The sequence below is a fragment of the Nicotiana sylvestris genome, chromosome 11 (assembly GCF_000393655.2).
Source record: "Nicotiana sylvestris chromosome 11, ASM39365v2, whole genome shotgun sequence".
Taxonomy (NCBI): domain Eukaryota; kingdom Viridiplantae; phylum Streptophyta; class Magnoliopsida; order Solanales; family Solanaceae; genus Nicotiana; species Nicotiana sylvestris.
Window position 1 is genome coordinate 69,489,003 of NC_091067.1, and position 20,301 is coordinate 69,509,303.

Here is a 20,301-nt window from a genome sequence, read left to right on the forward strand (position 1 = left end):
TGTTTAAGAGGAAGTATCAAATGATGAGGCGAAAATTGAAGTAAAACCTATTTCACAATTCTCATTAATGGTCTTTGATCTTGCCAGCTTTAGGTGTATGTTGTATAAGTTGAAGTAGTGATTTTTCTTTTCAAATAAGACATAGAGATTTTGATATCTGTTTTTTTTTTTGGTTGTATATATTTTATACTTTACAATTGTAATAACTTTTAGTCGTGATTTTCTCCTATGTCGAAGTGAGATTCTAATGTGCTTTTCTTTTCCAGTTATATATATATATATATATATATATATATATAGATTCATCATTTTTAAAAACATGTTTTTCTATATGTTCTTTTACTCATCAACACTCATGACCATGTAATTCAAGCTCCTCACTGACAAAATTCAACTATGTATATAAGTAAATTCACACTCCTCTATTTTATTTTATTTTGTACAGAAGATGTAGCATTTCCTAAAGAACAAACGGAAGACTGTGAATTCACACTCCTCTATTCCATACAGGTGTGAATCTAAAGAAGACTGTTTAAGAGGAAGTATCAAATGATGAGGCGAAAATCGAAGTAAAGCTTATTTCACAATTCTCATTAATGGTCTTTGATCTTGTCATCTTTAGGTATATGTTGTATAAGTTGAAGTAGTGATTTTTTTTTTCAAACAAGACATATAGATTTTGATATCTGTTTTTCTTGGTTGTATATATTTATACTTTACAATTGTAATAACTTTTAGTCGTGATTTTCTCCTATGTCGAAGTGAGATTTTAATGTGCTTTTCTTTTCCTGTTATATATATATATATATATATATATATATATATATATATATATATATATTTAATCATCAACACTCATGACCATGCAATTCAAGCTCCTCACTGACAAAATTCAACTATGTATATAAGTAAATTCACACTCCTCTATTTTATTTTATTTTGTGCAGAAGATGTAGCATTTCCTAAAGAACAAACGGAAGACTGTGAATTCACACTCCTCTATTCCATACAGGTGTGAATCTAAAGAAGACTGTTTAAGAGGAAGTGTCAAATGATGAGGCGAAAATCGAAGTAAAGCCTATTTCACAATTCTCATTAATGGTCTTTGATCTTGTCATCTTTAGATGTATGTTGTATAAGTTGAAGTAGTGATTTTTTTTTTCAAACAAGACATATAGATTTTGATATCTGTTTTTTTTGGTTGTATATATTTATACTTTACAATTGTAATAACTTTGAATCGTGATTTTCTCCTATGTCGAAGTGAGATTCTAATGTGCTTTTCTTTTCCTGCTATATATATATATATATATATATATTCATCATTTTTGAAAATATATTTTTCTATATGTTCTTTTACTCATCAACACTCATGACCATGTAATTCAAGCTCCTCACTGACAAAATTCAACTATGTATATAAGTAAATTCACACTACTCTAATTTATTTTATTTTGTGCAGAAGATGTAGCATTTACTAAAGAACAAACGGAAAACTGTGAATTCATACTCCTCTATTCCATACAGGTGTGAATCTAAAGAAGACTGTTTAAGAGGAAGTGTCAAATGATGAGGCGAAAATCGAAGTAAAGGCTATTTCACAATTCTCATTAATGGTCTTTGATCTTGTCATCTTTAGGTGTTTGTTGTATAAGTTGAAGTAGTGATTTTTTTTTCAAACAAGACATATAGATTTTGATATCTGTTTTTTTTGTTGTATATATTTATACTTTACAATTGTAATAACTTTGAGTCGTGATTTTCTCCTATGTCGAAGTGAGATTCTAATGTGCTTTTCTTTATATATATATATATAGATTAATCATTTTTAAAAACATATTTTTCTATATGTTCTTTTACTCATCAACACTCATGACCATGTAATTCAAGCTCCTCACTAACAAAATTCAACTATGTATATAAGTAAATTCACACTACTCTATTTTATTTTATTTTGTGTAGAAGATGTAGCATTTCCTAAAGAACAAACGGAAAATTGTGAATTCACACTCCTCTATTCCATACAGGTGTGAATCTAAAGAAGACTGTTTAAGAGAAAGTGTCAAATGATGAGGCGAAAATCGAAGTAAAGCCTATTTCACAATTCTCATTAATGGTCTTTGATCTTGTCATCTTTAGGTGTATGTTGTACAAGTTGAAGTAGTGATTTTTTTTTTCAAACAAGATATATAGATTTTGATATCTGTTTTTTTTTTTGGTTGTATATATTTATACTTTACAATTGTAATAATTTTTAGTCGTGATTTTCTCCTATGTCGAAGTGAGATTCTAATGTGCTTTTCTTTTCTTGTTATATATATATGTAGTTTCATCATTTTTAAAACATATTTTTCTATGTTTTCTTTTACACATCAACACTCATGACCATGTAATTCAAGCTCCTCACTGACAAAATTCAACTATGTATATAAGTAAATTCACACTCCTCTATTTTATTTTATTTAGTGCAGAAGATGTAGCATTTCCTAAAGAACAAACGGAAGACTGTGAATTCACACTCCTCTATTCCATACAGGTGTGAATCTAAAGAAGACTGTTTAAGAGGAAGTGTCAAATTATGAGGCGAAAATCGAAGTAAAGCCTATTTCACAATTCTCATTAATGGTCTTTGATCTTGTCATCTTTAGGTGTATGTTGTATAAGTTGAAGTAGTGATTTTTCTTTTCAAATAAGACATAGAGATTTTGATATCTGTTTTTTTTTTGGTTGTATATATTTATACTTTACAATTGTAATAACTTTGAGTCGTGATTTTCTCCTATGTCGAAGTGAGATTCTAATGTGCTTTTCTTTTCCTGCTATATATATATATAGATTCATCATTTTTGAAAACATATTTTTCTATATGTTCTTTTACTCATCAACACTCATGACCATGTAATTCAAGCTCCTTACTGACAAAATTCAACTATGTATATAAGTAAATTCACACTACTCTATTTTATTTTATTTTGTGCAGAAGATGTAGCATTTCCTAAAGAACAAACGGAAAACTGTGAATTCACACTCCTCTATTCCATACAGGTGTGAATCTAAAGAAGACTGTTTAAGAGGAAGTGTCAAATGATGAGGCGAAAATCGAAGTAAAGACTATTTCACAATTCTCATTAATGGTCTTTGATCTTGTCATCTTTAGGTGTTTGTTGTAAGTTGAAGTAGTGATTTTTTTTTTCAAACAAGACATATAGATTTTGATATCTGTTTTTTTTGGTTGTATATATATATATATATATATATATATATTCATCATTTTTAAAAACATATTTTTTTATATGTTCTTTTACTCATCAACACTCATGACCATGTAATTCAAGCTCCTCACTGAAAAAATTCAACTATGTATATAAGTAAATTCACACTACTCTATTTTATTTTATTTTGTGTAGAAGATGTAGCATTTCCTAAAGAACAAACGGAAAACTGTGAATTCACACTCCTCTATTCCATACAGGTGTGAATCTAAAGAAGACTGTTTAAGAGGAAGTGTCAAATGATGAGGCGGAAATCGAAGTAAAGCCTATTTCACAATTCTCATTAATGGTCTTTGATCTTGTCATCTTTAGGTGTATGTTGTATAAGTTCAAGTAGTGATTTTTTTTTTCAAACAAGACATATAGATTTTGATATCTGTTTTTTTTGGTTGTATATATTTATACTTTACAATTGTAATAACTTTTAGTCGTGATTTTCTCCTATGTCGAAGTGAGATTCTAATGTGCTTTTCTTTTCTTGTTATATATATATGTAGTTTCATCATTTTTAAAACATATGTTATATGTATATATATATATAGATTCATCATTTTTAAAAACATATTTTTCTATATGTTCTTTTACTCATCAACACTCATGACCATGTAATTCAAGCTCCTCACTGACAAAATTCAACTATGTATATAAGTAAATTCACACTCCTCTATTTTATTTTATTTTGTGCAGAAGATGTAGCATTTCCTAAAGAACAAACGGAAGACTGTGAATTCACACTCCTCTATTCCATACAGGTGTGAATCTAAAGAAGACTGTTTAAGAGGAAGTGTCAAATGATGAGGCGAAAATCGAAGTAAAGCCTATTTCACAATTCTCATTAATGGTCTTTGATCTTGTCATCTTTAGGTGTATGTTGTATAAGTTGAAGTAGTGATTTTTTTTCAAACAAGACATATAGATTTTGATATCTATTTTTTTTTTGGTTGTATATATTTATACTTTACAATTGTAATAACTTTGAGTCCTGATTTTCTTCTATGTCAAAGTGAGATTCTAATGTGCTTTTCTTTTCCTGCTATATATATATATATATATATATATATATATACAAAATATTATATATATATATAGATTCATCATTTTTAAAAACATATTTTTCTATATGTTCTTTTACTCATCAACACTCATGACCATGTAATTCAAGCTCCTCACTGACATAATTCAACTATGTATATAAGTAAATTCACACTACTCTATTTTATTTTATTTTGTGCAGAAGATGTAGCATTTCCTAAAGAACAAACAGAAATATGTGAATTCACACTCCTCTATTCCATACAGGTGTGAATCTAAAGAAGACTGTTTAAGAGGAAGTGTCAAATGATGAGGCGAAAATCGAAGTAAAGCCTATTTCACAATTCTCATTAATGGTCTTTGATCTTGTCATCTTTAGGTGTTTGTTGTATAAGTTGAAGTAGTGATTTTTTTTTCAAACAAGACATATAGATTTTGATATCTGTTTTTTTTTTTTGGTTTTATATATTTATACTTTACAATTGTAATAACTTTGAGTCGTGATTTTCTCCTATGTCGAAGTGAGATTCTAATGTGCTTTTCTTTTCCTGTTATATGTATATATATATATAGATTCATCATTTTTAAAAACATATTTTTCTATATGTTCTTTTACTCATCAACACTCATGACCATGTAATTCAAGCTCCACACTGACAAAATTCAACTATGTATATAAGTAAATTCACACTCCTCTATTTTATTTTATTTTGTGCAGAAGATGTAGCATTTCCTAAAGAACAAACGGAAGACTGTGAATTCACACTCCTCTATTCCATACAGTGTGAATCTAAAAAAGACTGTTTAAGAGGAAGTGTCAAATGATGAGGCGAAAATCGAAGTAAAGCCTATTTCACAATTCTCATTAATGGTCTTTGATCTTGTCATCTTTAGGTGTATGTTGTATAAGTTGAAGTAGTGATTTTTTTTTTCAAACAAGACATAGAGATTTTGATATCTGTTTTTTGTTGTATATATTTATACTTTACAATTGTAATAACTTTGAGTCGTGATTTTCTCCTATGTCGAAGTGAGATTCTAATGTGCTTTTCTTTTCAAGTTATACATAGATTCATCATTTTTAAAAACACATGTTTCTATATGTTCTTAATTCTTTTTGCCTCTATTTCTTTTCTTCAATGAACTCTTTTGAATTGTTTTTTGTTGTCTAAAGTTGTTTTTCTTCTTACACTAATAACTCCTTAAATTTTCTTCAAATAGATTTCGTAAATTTATAACTTGTTTACTCTAATGTTCTTTTTCAAAATTCTCAGTTTCTTTCCATGTTTTCGTAATACTCAAAGATTTATTTATTTTTGGTGTTCAAAAGAAAAAGAAAGAAACCAAAGCAAATAAGGATGAGATCAAAAGAAGAATGGCCCCACAAAGAAAATGTGGGGCGTTGTGAGTTGTGACCTTTCTTAAGGAACAAAGGTAATTCTACCACCATCATTGTGAAGCTTTACTTGTATTATGAGGGTTGTGCCAAAAAATTCAAACGTTTAATTCACTAGGCATTAATCTATGGCATTGACAATTTGTAGATAGGTGTAAGTTAACATATAATATAATATAATTAAATATGAAAATCACATGTTATAATAGATTTTACCGATCAAATTTTTAACATTGTGAATGGGTAGGCTTTCAGTAGTTTAAAAATCACTAGACAACAAGTTAATAACTTTATGAATAAAATATTTTTGATTTTCGGATTATACTATAGATGATTGAAAACTTATTGAAGTTCATAATCAACTGTCAAACAATACTTATTATTCTAGTATTAGGATTTACACATAATTAGTTTTGTTTCTTATCTTATTAAGTGTTATTGAAAGTTTTTTTATTAAAAAAATTGAATGTTCTTGTGAATGCTTGGTGAATTTTATTTTTAAAGTGTGTCATTATCTCTAATTAATGTTGCAGTTACTAAATTAAATGTATCCCATAAAAGTATGCTTTAACTACCAAAATAATGCAATAAATTAATGAAATAAAAGTTTTAACATTTATGTTGCAAAGTAAGAGGATGAGGTCTTCCTAATGATCTTTTGTCAAAATATATGTCTTTTTTCTCATAGAAATTTTCAACTTCTCAATATACAAATGACAATAATTTAATTTATTTTATTTGGGTAGTTAGTAGTTTTAAGAATCTATGCAACTTTTATTTTAATTTTTTTATTTATTAGTCTTGGATTTTCTTAATTAGATAAAACTTAATTAATCTTCATTGGTAATATATAATTAATTGTACATTACATAGATTATTTGCTACAAATAAACAAAATTTATGAATTAAACCAAATGTATTTTATTTATTGGTGATTTTCTTTCTCATAAAAGGGGATAATATCTGCATTTGTTATTAACTTGATAATTTTTTAAATTTTATTGATGTTTCTTAAACCCCGCACAAAGCGCGGGTAAATTTACTAGTTATTATATTAAAGTAAAATATTCAAAGTTAAGTCCAAGATGTTATATTTCTCAGTCATGGTATATCATCTTATATAAGATGAATTGCCCATCCTTTTTCTCAGTCATCTTATATAAGATGATTTGCCCATCCTTTTTGTTTAAGATTGGTTAATTCTTGATTACACCTTTAACATTATAGTTCGTGCCAACTTGTTCAAATGGTCTGCAACTAAAGAGAACTACACTAGGTCTTGATGTACAGAATAGTTATATCAATTCAAAGAGAAGTGACTACTTGATTTTCACACCAAGAACATATTATGGTCGTACTTGTGATTTTATTGCCTCAAAAGTTGAGAATAGAGAAATTTAAATTTTTAATCCAAAACGTTTACGTAATACATAGATGGAATAGTGAGACACCGACCATTAGACATCTTTACATACCTCATGTAAGACACTCTCTCTCTATATATATATGTGCGTGCGCCGTGTGTGTATGGATGCGCCCGCCCGCAATTTATCAACGTAAAGATGTTTTGATGAAGCTGTTGATTTAGGTGGTGTGTACATTTCTTTGAAAGAAGTAGAAATAACCCCAAAGGACGGACCACACAAATAACCTTGCATGCATTGATAGAATAAAGTTCGTTGAATCAATCATAGCTTCAAGTTGCACTTTTGCATTAGTTAATTAATACTCCACTACATTTGGTATATGTATGATGATATGCTCATATTATTCTAAGTTTAGCATAACTCATATAATAGCAGTACCATGGATTCCAGCTTGTCATTGCTTCCTCTGATATCAGGCTTGTAGAAGATTTTTTTCCCTCAAAGAATCTCTTTGTTTCGTCATTATATGATTATTTTTTTATAATAAGAACTTTGTCGTAATAATTATATTGAAGACCTTATACACCACCGACGCTCTAATAATAACAATTTTTAGATCAATTTATCATAAGCTTTTCCATGAGTTATATGCATTGCTGTTAATAAATCAAACATCAATTAGTTATCTTTTAATTTAATGAGATGTCTTGAAGCGTTTATACAATAAATAATAGAGAGAAAACTCGCATGTGTAATTTCGTATGCTAGCACAAGTATTTCGAATATAAGAGGTAAAAATGTAGTAGTTCTCCTCAAAATTCAATGTAATGTTGCTACCAATTAAGATTTAGAACTTTTCAATATCGTAGTAATAAATGTTGTTTGAATGACACTACTTTGCGATATAGTATTACTTTGTCAATGCTGTTCATTAAATAAATCAATAGCTACTACCTCCAAAGATAAACCTAGACACAAAAATGGGATGGATTGTATTTTACCCGATTTTCGCGTTTTAAAGAACCTTGTTCTTTAACCTAAGAATTCTAGATACAAACAGAAAGTGAAGTACGGAAATTAAATAACACAACAATTATTACATGAAAGATCTCCTTACTCAAGGTAGTAAAAACCACGACCTACTCTTGTAGAATTTGCCTAAAAACTACACTAATATCAAAGAGCAAATTTAGGTTACAACTCAATAACCAAAGGCATTAATTCTAGTACCTTACCATTATAATCAATCCAATCGTGCTACCATTTATCAAACTATAATCTCTAGCCTAGAAAGTTAAACAAGCTCTTCAGATTTATTTACTTATGATTATACTTCTCAATAGCAATATAGTTATAATTAAAGAATAATTGACTCAAACCTAAATAGTTAAAGAACATGAGCAGTTTCATCTTCAGGAACAGTTCTTTAGTTGAGCAACTTGAATCTCTCAAAACACCTTCTTGCTATGATTGCTATTCTCCAAGAGTAATTTTAGTGTCTGTATAAAATTACGGTAGCCTTCAATAGCAGTGATATGATGCCTTATATACAGTGAGATTGGCCGATTTTTTTTTTTCAATTTAACCAACACCTAAAATAATTCGATTATCCTTTAAGAAAAATAAATCCTAAAGGGATTTTATTTTATTTTATTGAAAGTTATTTCACATGTTTTCCTTTCCATGCAAGCATTTTAATACTTGATGACTCCTTGTTGACCACAAATTCCTCTAATTATTGCCATATTCTTCCAGCCCATAAAATAAATTCTTCAAGGAATTTGACTTTCAACAAAAAAATATTTTTTTAGCTTAAACCAACTTGCATTAGGAATAGCTTCCAGCTTCTAACTAACGGACTTAAAAATACCTGATTCTTTTATAGTTGTTTGTTAATCATCAAAATCAATATAAGCTCAGTGCAACAAATTCTTTTTTTTTAATGATGATAAACCCATGTCTAATATTCCGCATAAGAACCAATTTTATAGTCAGCATTTGTTCTTCAGGACGTCTATTTTGCATAAGCGTAGGGATTTACTCTCCATTCATTGCAACCCTATAGGTGGCTAGGCATAAGAACCAAGTTGGTTCATCACTTTTCATGCAAATAGGCAACTTGCGATCACTATTAACATATTTCAGTACATAGAGACTATTTGTTGATTAGTATATATGCACATCCTTATCTTCTCTCTTTTGGCTTTAACGAAAAACAAAATGAAATGTGAGAATTAGCAATATCAAACACATGGAAACTTGGGTGACCCTAACATGCACATAAATCACGAGCTCAAATATTTAATCTAAGGATATTATTCATTGTAAGAACTCATCGAACCAAAAGGGAACTTTCATTAATTTCTGTACTATTTAAGCTACAAAAGGCCCAAAGTGACAGAAAATTAGAAAACTCTACTAACATTGTCAAAAAGATTAAAAAAAAGAATAATAACCATATTGGTCTTGGAAGGGACTAAGTTTTGACTAGACCTGGGGGGTGACTAGGAACCAGGTCTTTTTAATAGGGGAGGGGACATGTGATACAAGCTGCAGTAATTCCTCAAGATGGGTAGTAGCAGCCCCCTGATCTTTCATTATCTTCTCTCAGTTGCATATTTTCCTCTTTCAAAGAGGCAATGTCCTCATTCAGCCACTTATTCTTCTCCTTGGCTTCCTACAAATTATTGATTAACTGGGAACAAATTGTTTCTTTTAGTACTTGGTTTTTTTGTCAAGAAGGTCACACTCCAGCAATGTAGCTGTAAAGACTTGGCCGATTGTTTTGTGTATCTGATTCCTGTTCTCCTATTTTATGCTCCTCATATGTGTTTTTATTATTATGTGACATGCGGAGATGATTAGTTTGGTTTCGGGGAAGTTTTGAATTGAATTGGAATATTTAGTTTCTAGCTTGGAAACTTAAATTAGAAGTATTGACTAACTTTGAATTTTGTATATTTGAACTAGGATTGGGGTTTTGATGGTTCTGTTAAGCCCGGATGGTGATTTTATACTTAGGCGTATGTCCGAATTCGGATTCATAGGTTCCTGGGTTGATTTAGTTCTAATTGGCAAAAGTTGGATTGAAGGTTTGGAAGTTCATACGTTTGACCCATAGTTGGCCTTATGATTATTTGTACCGACCCAACCGGTCATTTTGAGCATTTACACTTTGTTCGATGGTTTGAGGGCATGAGTAGCTCCGTATGATGTATTATGAATTATGTGAATCGTCGGTTTTAGTTTCCAGGTTACTTAGAATTGATTTGGAAGAATGATTTTCAACTAGGAAGCTTTAAATTGGAAGAGTTAACCAAGTTTGACTTTTTAGTATTTGACCTCGAATTGGAGTTATGATGGTTTTGTTTGCTCCGTTAGCTCCGTTGGGTGATTTTGGACTTAGGAGCATGTCCGGATTGTGATTTGGAGGCCCGTAGTTAAATTTGGCTTGAAATAGCGAAAGTTGGATTTTTGGAAAGCTTGACTGGGAGTGAACTTTTTGATATTGATTTGGGTTGTGGTTCAGGGAATTAAAATAACTTTGTAATATCATTTGGCACTTGTGTGCAAAATTTGGGTTCATTCCGGATTGGTTTACTATGTTTCGGCACGAGTTATGGAAGTTGAAAAGTTCAATGTTCATCAAGATTGAATTGAGGTGTGATTCGTCGTTTCGACATTGTTATGTGTGATTTGAGGCCATCCGCATTATATTACGGGACTTGTTGGTACATTCGGACGGGGTTCCGAGTAGCTCGGGTGTTTTTGAGTGAGTTTGGGCATTTCAGCACTCTGATGATGTTCTAGAGCTTTTGGGAGTGCAGGGCACATTTTGGAGTGCAGATGTGCGGCCCCAAACTCTCGAAGCGCGGAGGCAGTGGTAATTGTGCGGAGCGCAGTTGAAAATGTGCGGATCGCAGTTGAAATTGTGTGGTCCGCAAAATTCTTCTCGCAGCCGCAGAAAGGGGATTATGCATATTCGATGGTCTGACTTCGGAAGCTTATATCTTTTGATCTATAAGGAATTTGGAGATGATCTAAAAATGAAAGTCGTAGCCCTTTAAATCTTTTTAGAAAATTAAATAATTATTTATTTGGACATTTGTACCGAAAGTTATGGCCAATTTACTAAAGCCTGGTAGTGTAGTCGATATGGCAGTGGGACCGCACAATTTGGACTTGCTGCCGTGGGACCTGGGATGTGTGGCCGCACATAAGAATGTGCGGTCAGCACAATGGGAGGTCATATTTGGTACTAAATAAATGAAGGTTAGAGTATTATTTCATATTTGGAATTTTGGGAGCTCGGTTTATGGCAATTTTTCTTGGGTTTTTCAAAAAATTCATCAGGATAAGTGATTTTAACTCTTTGGTTAATATACATAAATATATCATTGTTTTCATCATTTAATTAGTATTTTGAGATGAAAATTGGGGATTTTTGCCTAAAGTTTTATAATGTGAATTTTTGAGTTTTGAACATCGATTCGGAGTCGGATTTGAGTGAAACTAGTATGATTGGATTCATCACTGAATGGGTTATCAAATATTGTAAGTTTTATCGGGTTCTGAGGTGCGGGCCCGGGTTAGAATTTTTGGTCAATTTTTGGACTTTTGATTAACAATTCGACATTGACAGTAAGTTTGTTAGAACATCAAAACATAAGGCAAATACATTGAAAACCCCTCAATTTCCCCCTTTTTGATGATGACAAATTTAGACATTGATAACATGTATTTAGAGCAGAAAATAACAAGATGAAGTAATAGGAACTTCACAAGTTCCCCCTGACTTTATGCTTCCCCCTTAATCAGATTCCTGTTTCAATTATCCTTCCCCCTTTTGGCATCATTAAAAATACACAAGCAAGCAAGCAGCATAAAGAAGTCTAGCCTAGATAACTCATGTCACATATGTGCACACAACATGATAGAGAAGAGAAATAGAGAATACAAGCATTGAGATAACAAAAGAGGATAGTTTTTTTATATAAAACATATGCCTTTGCTTAAAAAGCAAAGGCAGAATTGGACTGTTGAAAACGGGAGCAGTACTGATACATCCAAACCACATCAAAACAAAAGAAACAAAAACTTATGCCAAGTCACTAAAAAAATAGACAATCAAGAAACTGGTCACTGAAAGGGTTACTTAAGGGGCACTAGGAGTAGAGGGCTTGGAAGCTGCAGCAAGAGTTTGGAGAACTAGGTCTATTCGAGCATTGTCGGACTTTTGCTCATTGAGCAATTTCGCTTTCAGGTTATCCACTTGTGCCATGAGATTAACATTTTCTTTTGTGAGACAAACCACTTCCTCATTTGACTCCAGGGCCCCTTGGGCCTGCTGACCTTCCAGGATAGCATTCCTAGCCTTCAACCTTCAAATCTCCTCAGTTGCACTATTTTGAGCATTAATGAGTTGTGAGATTGTTGATGTACTTCCTAACCCCCCCCCCCAATTTTTCTCGATGCACTCACATTCTTCCAAAGTTGTTTGAGAGAAGGTCTGCTTCTTGGTTCCTACCTTGCTTTACCCTAGTGGCACCTTGAAAAACTTAAACACTTGCGTAAACGAAAACCCATATGGGAGACCATGATTGCCATCCTTGAAGGTTGCTACTTTTTGCATGTGTTTGATCATAATAGCAGGCAAGTTGATAGGGTTAAATCCATCCAGTTGCTCCATTAGAAACATGTCAGACTTAGAGGTCATGGACCTCCTCTCAGCACGAGGCAACAAAACTTTGTTCACCAACTCGAAGAGTAACTAATAAACAGGGAGTAATGTCTTCTTGTGAATCTGGTCCCCCTTTTGGTTCGCATTATCCTTTTACCACAACATTCTGGAAGTTAGACCCGCACGCATCTTTCACACTAGATACACCAACTGTAGGGACTTTAAGAATATCCCCAAGCAGACTCATATCAAACACAATGTCCACCTCATTCACCAAGGCACAAATGTGGTCGGTATCAACAGGAAAAAGGCTTGCATAAAAGCTTTGAACCTCATCCTCATACGCTTTAGGTGCATCTATTTGGAATAAATGCCCCCACCATTAAAACTCAACCATTGCAAGGACTTGTCTCAAACCATCCATATCTGAAATTGTTGGGTCAAAAGTGCGACCCAATAGAACTTTTTGGTGCCTTAATAATTGTGAAGCAGAACTGCTTTCACTTCTCATCTTAACAAGTTCCTTAACATGTTCCAGCTTTCTCTTGCCAGACTTCACACCACTTGATTTTGCTTTTCTCTTAGACTTGACCAACACATCCTCATCAGAAACTGAGGGCTCACTCACAACATCTTTTAATTTTGAACTGGGGGTTGTAACATTCTCTACTAAAGCAGATTGCTTCTTCTTCTGGTACCTTCTCACTAAGGAACTAGGATCATCTGTTGTTTCCTCCTCAACATCTACCACTGGGACAACCTTATCACACACTATTACATTGTCTTTCACCAGTCTCATATTTTTCTTCTTACTGCTCTTTCTGCTCTTTTGAAGGGCAGAGTCATAAGCTACCTTTGCTTGCAACCTAGTAGTAGGCCGATTAGTAGAAGAATCAGGAGTGGAAACTACCTTTCGCTTGACTATGAATGCATCAAGAGGAATGTTGTCTTGATCCTCCTTATCACTAGACCTCATCTCAGGGACTAGAATGTCCAAAGGCTCAACAGTAAATGGAGGGGGAGATGCAGGAGTAGAATAGGCCTGAGAGTGAGTTCCTTGACATGTTTCCTCCGAAGAGGGGTTAGGTTCCTCACGAGAGGGCCCAGTAGTTTCTGCTGCTGTATAGCCTTCAACAACCACCATGGCTCCTTCTCTTCCCAGACCCTATGTCTCATTCCACTAAGACATGGAAGCACCAGAAACTATCTCATATAAGATGTCATCAGCAGATACCACAAAGATGGTCGTGATATTTTCTTCCTCAATAGGCTTCATGACCACCACAGAATATGAAGCAACAATGGTGGAAACCTCTGTGACCTCAGGACTTTTACCATGTTCTCCACTTTTCCCTTGATCAACGAGAAACTTAGAAGATAGAGAAGAAGGATCAACAATTTAAAGGATTTCTGAGATAGTCGTCTTAGAACTGGAGGGAGACGAGAAATTTGGGTTCGGGGTGATTTCAGTGATAAAGATAGGAATGGTTATAGAAGACTCATTGGGGACGGAGGATTCAATGGGTTTTTAGTGTTAGAGACGACTGAGGTAGAAATTTCGGAGGTTGTGTCAATCATTGAAGATATAGAGAGAAAGTTCTTTGGAGAAGTTCTAATGGAGGACTATGGTCTTATGAAGAAAAGAGAGGGTTTTTAATGAGAGAGGATAATTATGAAGAGAGAGATAGGAACTGGTTCTGAAATGGTGGTTGTGCTTGGAGAGTTGCAACGTTTTAGAGAGAGATGGAACGATTTAAAGTGAAAAGATGTGACAAAAGGGTCGGAAAAGGTGGATGACATGGCAGTTGATATTTGTACCTTTTTAAGACGTGTATTAAAGAATGCACAGAACTACTAACCTTTGGTACAAGAACCAGGTTCTTGATCTGTCATTGAAACTTTCAATCCCCTTTTATCACCTATACAATGCATCTACAACTTCTATAATCATCATACGTGTTTACCTATAACAGTATTGAAGTGAGTTAGACTTGGCCAGAAAACACTTTAACTAATTTTACCTGAAGGTGATTTCATAGCCAACTGATGGGGAATCAGGTTCTTAATTAGGCTTCAATAGCCCCAGATTCACCCTATTTCTTTCAAAATGTTCCCTACTCAATGCTTTGGTGAAGATATCTGCAATTTGGTCTTCTGTGCTGCAGAACTTCATACAGATCAACCTTTTCTCCACATTGTCCCTCAGAAAATGATGACTTACATCAATGTGCTTGGTTCTTTTGTGTTGAACTGGATTCTTAGCCATGTTGAGTGCACTGGTGTTATCACATAGAAGAGGCACACAATCAGTAAATACCCCAAAATCCTCCAGATGTTACTTTATCCATAGGAGTTGAGGATAGCAAGAGGCTGCAACTATATATTCTGCTTCAGCTGTTGAAAGAGCCACCGAGTTTTGCTTCCTTGTGCCCCAAGAGATGAGACATGATCCTAGAAAGTGAGCCATTCCAGAAGTGCTTTTCCTGTCCATAAGATAATCTGCATAGTCAGCATCAGCATACCCAATAAGATTACAACTATCACTTGAGGGGTAATACAGGACCAGGTCATGTGTTCCCTTAAGGTATCTCAAAATTCTTTTGGTAGCCTTCAAATGAGATTCCTTGGGATTTGATTAAAACCTTACACATATCCCCACACTAAAGAGAATATCGGGTCTGCTGGTAGTGAGATAGAGAAGAGACCCAATAATGCCTCTATACATTATTTGATTCGCAAGAGTTCCAGTTTCATCCATGTCCAGTCGAGTAGCCGTTGCAATGGGAGTGTCTATCACTTTTAATGCTTCCATATCAACTCTCTTCAAGAGCTCCTTGATGTATTTCTGCTGACAAATGAATGTACCCTTTGTGGACTGCTTCACTTAAAGACCTAAGAAGAAATTCAGCTCCCTCATCATGCTCATTTCAAACTCATTTCTTATGAGTTTTGCAAATTTTTCAAACAGAGAATCAGTTGTTGCCCCAAAAATGATATCATCAACATAGACCTGAACAATGAGCAGGTTCCTTCCCCGTTTCTTCAGGAACAAGGTGTTGTCAATTTTCCCTCTCATAAAACCATTTTCTAAGAGGAACTTTGACAACCTTTCATATCACGCTCGAGGAGCCTGCTTCAACCCATACAATGCTTTGTCCAGTTTGAACACATATTCAGGGTGTTCATGACATTCAAACCCTGGAGGTTGCTTTACATAGACTTTTTCCTTAAGAAGTCCATTTAGAAATGCATTTTGACATCTATTTGGAATAGAGTGAATTCCATATGAGATACAAAAGCGATTAGGATTCTAATAGCTTCCATGCGAGCAACCGGAGCAAATGTCTCATCATAATCAATCCCATTCTCCTGATTATAACCTTGAACCACTAGCCTAGCCTTGTTCTTTGTAGTGTTTCCATGTTCATCAAGCTTATTCCTGAATACCCACCTGGTTCCTATAATGGTTTAATCTAAGAGTCTGGGTACCAGGTGCCATACATTGTTCCTTTCAAACTGATGCAGCTCATCTTGCATGGTTGTGATCCAATCTGCATCTTTCAAGGCTTCCTTGATATTTTTGGGTTCTATTTGGGAAAGAAAGGCTGAGAAGGCAAGTGAATTTCTAGCTTTTGATCTGGTTTGCACTCCAGAATCTATAGGGGTAATTATATTGTCAAGAGGATGGGAGCTTTTGTATTTCCAGTTGGGAATTTGACGTTCATTTAGAGAGGAACTGTGTATATCTGACTGGTTCCCTTGTGTTCTTCTCTCATGTACTTGTAGAGTACCCTACACTGCATCAACCACTCTTTCTTCAGCTTTAGTTGTTGTAATTGAGGCACCTGGTTCCCTTGAGGAAGAGGCAGCATTGTCTCCACTTGGCTCCTTCACTTGGCTCATCATATCTGCCTTTCCATTTGTCATGTCAATGACTTCACCAGGAACCAATAAGGGCTCTCCATCTTGATCATCCTTGGCACTTTTCTCACATGAGGGATAGGACTCATCGGAAGATAACGTGAACACTTTTCTCAACACACTGAGTCAGCTTGTTGTATACCTTGTAAGCTTTGCTTTGAGAAAAATAACCCAGAAAGATTCCTTCATCAATCTTGGCATCAAATTTACCAAGTTGATCCTTTCCATTGTTGAGAACATAGCATTTGCACCCAAATGTTCTTATGTGAGTCATCTTGGGTTTCCTTCCATTCAGCAACTCATAGGGGGTTTTGTTCAGGAGAGATCTGATCATGCACCTGTTCACCAATTAGCAGGCAGTGTTGATAGCTTCAGCCCAGAAGTTCTTTGTAATCCCACCGTCGATCACCATTATTCTTGCCATTTCTTCAAGAGTTTTATTCTTCCTTTACACAACTCCATTTTGCTAGGGAGTTCTTGGAGCTGAGAAAATGTGAGTAATGCCATTTTCATTGTAGAACTCATCAAATTTGGCATTGTCAAATTCTGTTCCATGATCTGATCTAATACATGCGACTCTAGACTCCATCATCACCTGTATTTTCTTCACAAAAGCCACAAATACCTCAAAGGTTTCATCTTTTGTTCTAAGAAACAAAGTCCATATGAATCTGGAGTAGTCATCCACTATCACAAAAATGTATCTTTTTCTTCCCCTGCTTTGCACCCTCATAGGCCGACATAAATCCATATGCAAAAGATCGAGTGGCTTTGAGGTGCTGACATCCTTTTTAGACTTAAAAGAGGACTTCACATGCTTTCCTCTAGCACAGGCATCACACACTTTCTATACTTTGAACTTTGACATGGACAAACCACGGACCAGGTCCTTCTGAATTAGTTTATTCAGAAGAGAGAAACTTGCGTGCCCTAATCTTCTATGCCAGAGTTCAGCATCATCATCAACAACTTTCAGACAACTCAGATCACCACTTTGTATAGACTCGAAATCAGCAACATAGATGTTCTTATATCTCTTGACTTCAAGTACCACTTCACCAGTTACCAGATTAGTAACTGTACATATCTTGGACAAAAACTCCACCTTGTTTTCTTTATCACAGATCTGAGAGACACTTAAGAGACTGTACTTGAGACCATTGACATAGTACACATTCTCAATAGAGTGAGTGAGTGATTTCCCAACTTTTTCAAATCCAAGAATGTACCCCTTCTTCCCATTGCCAAAGGATAAACTCCCTCCTTGTAGGACTTTTAGTGAAAGGAAGTCCATGGTGTTCCCGATCATGTGTTTTGAACATCCACTATCCATTAACCATTGCTGACTGTTTCCTTTCACTGTTCCCTACACAAGGAAATCAAGAGATAGTTTTAGGAACCCAAACTAGTTTGGGTCCCTTGTAATAGGTAATAAGATGAATAAGAGCTCTATTAGTCTATGTAGGTAATATGCGTTTTTGTGGGTGGCACCTGGTCCCTTTTTAGTAGTTACATTTTCAGCAAACGCTTCATTTTTTTAATAGACTGGACCCTAGCTTGGCAATTTTCCTTGAAATTCCCATTGTTACCACAGTGGGTACACAACCAGTTATTTGGTACAGTAACATACTTGTTATGGGGGTTGTAAGGGGTTTTCTCCCTTTGGAACCCTATTCCCTGCCTGTTTCCACCATTATTAACATACATGGCAGTGATAGTTTCTGAGGACCAGGTCCACTTTAGGGACTTTTCAAGATCATTTTTTACTCTTTCCAGTTCAGTTTGGAGATGTTTGTTTTATCAGTTTCAACATACAGGCTAGTTCTCACAGCCTTCAACTCATTTTCAAGCCTAATGTGTGCCTCACTGGCTACATCTTTTCCCTTTCCAGAATTTCCAAGTTTAGACTCAGTCTCTAGTCCCTCTATTGTTTCCCTCAGGTCTGCTATCACTACCAAGAGATCATCTTCCTCAATCTCAGTCAATCTCTTCACTAAGGCCTCTTTTTCTTTACTGAAGTTCTCAATAGTTTCCTTATGGTAAACAACTACCACCACTAATTCATCTCTTCCATGTTCTATGTTAGCAATTTTTTCAGTTAAAATAGATTTTTCTTTCTCCAACTCATAAATGGTTTCCTTCATATCAACTACACACACCACCAGATCATCTCTAGTTTGTTCAGCTTCTCCTAGCTCTAAGGTCAAGGCATCCTTATCCTCCACAAGACTATGATAGGCATCAATCAGTACACTGCTAAATACATGAGTTTCTAAAGAGAGTAGGATTTTAGATTTCTCTTAATATCCCTAAAATTTACCCCATTGTTTTCATCGCCTTCATCATTATCTGATTGGGCGATCAAAGCAAATATTGAATTATATTCATTTTTCTCACTTTCAACTGCCATCATGGAGTTGTCACCTGCATCAGTTTCATCTTCAGATTCACTAGAGGAGTCTCTCCATGCTGCAAGAGCTTGTTTCACCATATTGTCAGTAGATCTCTTCCTTTTAAAGTGCTTGTCTAGAATCGGGTTCCTCTTGGCTGCTTTCTCAGGGTTGTATTTGGAATGTTCTTGCTTCAGGAGAGGACAATATTTGATGAAGTGCCTTGGCTTTCCACACTTGTGGCAGAGATCATAGTTCTTTAGTTTGCTGGAGTTGCCACTTTTCAGTATTCCTCCATTTCTTCTGACCATCTTCTGAAACCTTTTGGTTATGTAAGCCATGTCACTGCCCTCCTCACTCGAGTCATTGTTTTCAGCTTTGAGTACCAGGTTCTTTTCTTTCTTTGATTCTCTTCTTTCACTATCTATCTTCCTCTTCATCTTATAGGTCTTCAGATTTCCAACCAGCTCATCTATGGTTAGCTCCTGCAGGTCCTTTACTTTAGTAATAGCATTCACCTTGCTTTCCCAAGAACTGGGCAGGATACTGAGAATTTTCCTCACTAGCTTGTTCCTAGGAATGATTTTACCAAGTGAGTGTAACTCATTTAGGATAGAGGTGAATCTTGTGTGCATATCTTGAATAGATTCATTATCCTTCATCCTAAAGAGTTCATACTCGGTGGTGAGCATATCAATCTTAGATTGCTTTACTTGAGTGGTTCCCTCATGTGTTGTTTGTAGAGCTTCCCATATCTCCTTGGCGATTTCACAAGCAGAGATTCTATTGTATTCATCAGGTCCTATTCCACACACCAAAATTTTCTTGGCACGAAAATTTTTCTCCACAACTTTCATGTCTGTGTCAGTCTATTCTTTTCTGGGTTTTGGCATTGTCAATGGTGTAGACATGTGATTTTTGACCTTACCCAAGATTTTTATATTTTAGCATGTAAATATTTAATGTAGGCCTGATATAGCTATTTCAACTATTTTTGACTTCTTTACTTTATTTTCGTCATAAAAATGAAAGATTACAAAAAATATTTTAGCTTACGTATCTTTCATAAATTTAAATAAAAATATACAAAAATAGTACCTTATTTTTTATCTTTACATAATCTTGAAAATACAAAAAATATGTTGCATTCGCATCTAGGATTTAATTTTTGAATTTTTAAATCAGTTAGTAATTTATCTGCTTTACAAAATTGAAAAAAATCACAAAAAAATGTATTTTGCAT

At 34.2% G+C, this 20,301-nt stretch overlaps 1 protein-coding gene across 1 annotated transcript; it reads right to left on the reverse strand.

Annotated features, from left to right (window-relative positions):
* Positions 1-17,515: 17,515 nt before the first annotated feature.
* LOC138881137 (intracellular protein transport protein USO1-like) lies at positions 17,516-19,915 on the reverse strand. Its single transcript, XM_070161339.1, has 4 exons — positions 18,989-19,915; positions 18,484-18,881; positions 18,220-18,349; positions 17,516-18,034 (listed from the first exon to the last, which is right to left on the reverse strand). Exons 1-4 carry the CDS (start codon positions 19,913-19,915, stop codon positions 17,516-17,518), a joined length of 1,974 nt encoding a protein of 657 aa, XP_070017440.1.
* Positions 19,916-20,301: the final 386 nt, after the last annotated feature.